Raw genomic sequence first — 5,890 nt, 5'->3', positions numbered from 1 at the left:
CGGGCCCCTTCACCCCGGGTTTACCCCCTATATCTTACTACATGCCTGCCATGCCATCTATGGCGGTGCCCACCCTACTAAATTCCGACCAAATTTCCCCGAGATCGGAAAGCAACAGCCCAGTAACGTCTGACCGCGAAACAACCCCACCCGTGACGTCATCACCACATCGCGGCCCGTCTACGTCACCGACTATTACGTCACAAAATCTACCAAAACCCGTTGCCGATTTGGGGAGTTCACCTTTTCAACAACTCCCGGGGTTATTACGTCATAACTTCGGTATGACCCCTGGTCTTCGTGCCCCAGGTTTATTCCCCAATTTAGTCGCCGGGGGCGCGTATTTTAGACCCTATAATTTCCCCCCGGGATTGTCAAACTTACCCCCCGCATTACCCTTAAATCACCTGGCGCCAACTTCGCCAATCGGGTCCCTTTCTGGCGCCATACGGGTGCCAGTATCACCAAACGTTGTACGCCGATGATTTAGTAAAATTTTCTCATTTTTTGTATTTTTTTTATCTTATTCACAATATCATTTTTTTGTGCTTAAAATAAGAATTTGCACTTTTTTAACAACGTTTTTGGCAATTAAAAGTAAGTTCTATATAATAAAAAAAATTTTGGGCCGTTTGGCGAGTGAAAATCTGAATATTTTATTGAATAGCCTAATTTAGAGATTTTTTTAAATTTTGGTATGTAGAATAATATATTGTGATCTGGTATTGCATTATTAAAACATATTTTTTCTCTTTTTTTGCTGCTGGCGCGGCTCGTAAAATATAAAAAAAACAAATACATTAAAAAAAAAGTGGTCCATTAATTTTTTTCAAAATTAAAAAGACATAAGTTTAAGATACAGTTATTTCAACTCTTTTTAGCGGAAAATTCAATACATTGAAACCGGTTTACTCAATATTAAAATACAAAAAATTACATAAAATAATTTTAAAAACGTCACAAAAATATTTTAACATTTTTTTTTTTATTAATATTTTTTTTTTATAAACAAAAAACTAAGAATATATCTTACCGTAGAATCCACATTGAAAATATTATCCTTTATTCAATATATGTTTAACGATCTTAAATTCATATAAATCCAATTTTTGTGCTTATAAGTTATAATACCTCTGTGATTTAAACATAAGCTTATTACAGTTAAACTATTACGTCTATATGATTCCATCCATTTACATTATGGCTTTAGATATACTGTTTATAACGGATATAAATGCAAAAATAAAGGAAGTACAAAAATAGCTTTGTCGGGTTTGTCGTAAACAAGTGGTTAAAATTAGGCAATACGCCTTAATAAAAGAAATTCTGGTCTTTAATGCTTTACCGCAAAAGGGCTTCACCTATATTTCTAATTGACGTCAATGTTGCTCAGTCGCGACATCTTGCGGGTGTAAAAATATGTGTGTTAAGGAAATGTTCATTTTTTGGCAGTAAATTCTGTATTATTTAAAACAAGAATTTTATTTCAGTGCAAGTTTAATGTCTTTTTTAAAAATATTCGAGTTTCGAAATATAAAACGTTTTTCGGTTTAAGATTATTAACATTTAAATATTTGTCATTAAATATCAATTATTTCATCACGTAATTCACAAAAATCACGGTAAAAGACCAATATACATTTAACCACATAAAACGTTAAATCATCCATAATATGATATTCTATTTAATGTCAAAGTGGTATTTTATTTTTAATACATCTAACGTAATTAAATAATTTGTTATATATATATTTATTCACACCATTTTAACCTTACTTCAAATATTTTTGGGCTTAAATGCAAAATTGGATGGTAACAGTTTTGACTACACATTTTACAAACTTTCCTAACAAAGCTCCCATTATAAAAGTGTATGTAAACTTTTTTCACTTGGATGAAAAAAGTTTAAAACATGTATATGTGGTATTTTCTTTTGTCTTAGTATATATGTGATCTATTAAGGGTCAGTTAAGTAACCAAATTAGCAATTTGTAAGGGCATATTCAATTTTTATGGCTTTTAAAAATATAAAAAGGTTTGTATAGCTTATGTTTTAACAAAATATATACACACAACTTTCAAAGTAAGATTAAATTTTATTCAAATAAGAACTTTCATTGTAAAGTAACTTGCGATTTAAAAAAAATACAACAAATAAAAAATAAAAAATTGAAGAGAAAAAGTGCTGTAAGACGGCAAGTAGAAATGAAAAACCGTTTAAATAGTTTAAAGTAATGTCGTCAAGGCAAGGTAGTCATATTTCTACCAAACCATTATTAAAAATTCAGCATGATGTTTTTACATAACATAGCGTCACTGATTAATCAGACGACATTACGCAGGCAATAATCATATTACAACAGATAATATTGCAATATGTAGTCACTTAGCTTCATACACGTCACAACTGAAATTGGATTGGTTTAAATATACAGAAATATAGATCAAATAATTAATCATTCATTGGTTAGGCGTTTAAAAATACTTTTAAATAGAAATAAACTATAGTAAAAATGGTGATTTAAAATAAAAATAGTAATAATACTATTAAGAACACTTAATAAATTATTAGTGACGTATTAAACCTCTAATGAATAATAACACGGCTAATTTAATGCAGTATATCAACTAGGCTCAACAATTTGGCAATCAAACATAATTATTACTTCAAAGACTGTGATTAAAAGGGTGTATGGGGTATTTATAACAGGCTTGCTATATAATTGCCAAGGTATTTAGGTTTATAATGTAACGCGGGTTTTATAAATAAACAGTTTTCGATACTGATCTTATCAAAACACATCTTTTGCAAGGTTTACACCAACATGTCTCTACAAAAATAGCAAACAACCTGCCCACATTATATAAATTTAAGATATTTAAAACTAGGTTAAAATTGTTGGTATTTGTCATGGTGAACCTTAATAGTAATAACACAAAATGCAATTTACAGTTAATAAACATTGGCATTAAAAAAAACACAAATTAATTTACATCAAAAATAAAATTGCACTTATAACTAAAAATAACCTTACAGTATTTTAAATAATCTCAAAACAATATAACCTTAATAAGTTAATAACTACTACTATGAGAAAAAAAGATTATTGCAATAAAATGTCAGGTAGTTAGAAAATCTACAGCAAAGCTTTAATTCGGAAAAAGAGTAAATTAAATACTACTTTACTTGAAATAAGTTAAAGTTAACTTGTTTTTTTATGATTGCATTGTTAATAGGTTGACATTTGGTAAATTTTAACTGCAATATATATAAAAGAATTTATGATTAAATAAGAAATTGAAAATTAAAAAGTTTGACATAATCAAAATTGGATCAAAAATTTGTCATCGGGTCAATTTTTGATACAGCTGTTTAGTGAATTTTGTAACTTTGATTGCCAATTAAAAATGGGATTTAAAACTAAAAGAATTTTAAATTTTGCCTATTTGTTTTAAAATAATGTTGAAGTTTTTGTTTAATTATTATCCAAGTTAATTGTTTTTGGTATGAATCCACGTTTTAATTTAAAAGAATAAAACTAAAGATAAGTAAAAAATAAACAATAAAAACAGGTCCAAAAATATTACTCATTTAAATTCAAACCATGAGTACAAAATTTTAATTAACAAAAAAGTTTTCAAAAAAAAAATAAAAAGTTTACAAGTTTTGATAGAAACCACCAACAGGGCCTTGGAATATTTTTTGTCTAAAAAGGAAATGATGTCATGGCAGCAGATCATGCATATTTAGCATACCATACCACACAGGCACTGTATGTTATAAAACAGGAAATTATAGCAGCGTATTAATCAGTAAGCAGGCTATCCATTAACAGTGGTTAAACAGTTCTTAGTAAATACACTCTGTCATCTCATGCCAATCAATCCCTTTTTAATTAATCAAAAATGACAATTTTTTAGAGATGACAACATTATTATAAACTGCCATTTTCATACTTGTGTAATAATGCATTGCATAAATATTAAAGTGTTAAACTTTGGGGTATGAATGATAAAATACATGATTGTTTAAAAGTTGGCTAAAAACCAGAATAAAAAGATAAAAACAAGGTTGAAAACTTGGCTACATTTTCTCACCTTTAACGACATCGATTTGCACTCTTTAACTATTTAAAATTGATTATTCCAATTGTTTATAAGGTCCCGCTATCTAATAGTTCATTGAGGGCTTCAGCAATTTTAGAAAGCGATGATCGGAATTTCCCACTTTTGTCGAACAAAGATTCAAGAAAGTCGGCGTCTCCCAGAATATCGAAGACATTGTTTATTCTCTGTTTTGATTTATCGGTCAAATGTGCTGCGACGAGCTGCTGCAAAATGGTCCTCCCCTCGTTAATCTGTTTGGACAAAACATATTTATCAAAAGTGAAGTCGACTTCGTAAAAACTAACGATTGTCATCGCCGTCATTTTTGTCTTCTGCTGGAGTTTATCGGCGAGTTTTAACTCCTCCGATGAAAACTGATCGTTGCGATGAAGTATCGTAATCTTGATCATGACTTTGATCAAATCTCGGATTAGTTTCTCGGCATCTTTTTTGTTCCCACATTGTGTTTTTCTGATCCTATAAAATTCATCTAATATCTCGCTGGTTTTATCGTCGATGATTAATTTTGTGAGATTTTTTGAAGCCATTTTTCCTAAAATTTTCTTTTGGGCTTTTACAGCCAGATCTTTCGTCTTTAATTCGTCTCCCATTTTCAATTATATATTTTTTTTAAAATATTTTAAAAACTTAAAATCAGTTCAAATTGATTTCAATTTTGTCCAAGTAAAATAAATAAAAATCTTAAAACAAAATCAAAACAATTTAATAAACAAAATTAAATTTATATAAGTTTTGTAAAACAAAATCGAAAAATTAAATTTCCTTTTTATTTAAATCAAATAGCAATTCAGCAAAAGTGTAAGAAAATGTTTAACAAATTTTTAAAATTTTTCCTGCAACACGTTAATATTCTTAAAAATTGTATTTGTATGACTCAAAACCATTCCCAAACAAACAAAAAGGTCAGAATAATAGTTCAACTAGTTGGCATTTAAACAACAGGAACCAAACTGAATTTGATATTCAATTGAATTTATAAGACACATTTACTTTAACAATAAATAGGTAAAACGACATTTTATTTTTTGTTGGTAAATGCAAATCCTACCAAACAAGGTATTTTTAAATCCAAATGAATCCCTTTTTAAATGGCTTAAGTTTAAGACAGTGTACTCGTGTGGTATGTTTAATCCATTATACAGTTCTATAGCATTTTTATTTTTATCGATGTTCAAATTTTTTAAAATAATTAGCAAAACAATTAGTTTATGCAGAGACGTAACCATAAACCAACATTTTTTAAGGATTATTTAAATTAAAAAACCACAAAAAAAGGTTAATCTGATATTAAAGCAAGAGTTGTTGTGTAGAACGGAAAATTACTAAGCCAGGAAAATTAAAAATTGTATGAAACATAATTTAAAACTTAACATAATCAGGTTTGTATTGTTTTTTTTAATCATTTATTTGTTTATCTTTTTTTTAAATTAGTTAAAAATTGAAATTTAAATGTTGCAAAGATCCATGTATTTATATTTTGTTTTCTGTTATAACTATCAATACCAGCATAGGCCAATATCAGTTAAATTTTTCAATTAACTATATAAATTCGTAAACTTTCGTTAAAATAAATCATAAATTCAAAATATTTAATTTGAGAACTGCATTGTTTTAAATGCAGGTATTTTAAAATTAGTAAATTAAATGGTGTCAAAAAAATAAAAATACTCCAGGATTTATTAAAAAATGCCATATACATTTTTAATTAAAAAAACAACACAACTGAAACAGACAACCATAATAAAAAGCTTATTTTTAATTA

At 28.1% G+C, this 5,890-nt stretch overlaps 1 protein-coding gene across 1 annotated transcript; it reads right to left on the bottom strand.

Annotated features, from left to right (window-relative positions):
* Window positions 1-2,082: 2,082 nt before the first annotated feature.
* LOC145741661 (tumor necrosis factor alpha-induced protein 8-like) lies at window positions 2,083-5,498 on the bottom strand. Its single transcript, XM_082559283.1, has one exon. The coding sequence runs from the start codon at window positions 4,716-4,718 to the stop codon at window positions 4,155-4,157; it is 564 nt and encodes a 187-aa protein (XP_082415409.1). The 5' UTR covers window positions 4,719-5,498; the 3' UTR covers window positions 2,083-4,154.
* Window positions 5,499-5,890: the final 392 nt, after the last annotated feature.

This window comes from Corella eumyota, chromosome 2 (assembly GCF_963082875.1).
Source record: "Corella eumyota chromosome 2, kaCorEumy4.1, whole genome shotgun sequence".
Taxonomy (NCBI): domain Eukaryota; kingdom Metazoa; phylum Chordata; class Ascidiacea; order Phlebobranchia; family Corellidae; genus Corella; species Corella eumyota.
This window is presented reverse-complemented; position numbering and strand designations above follow the sequence as displayed.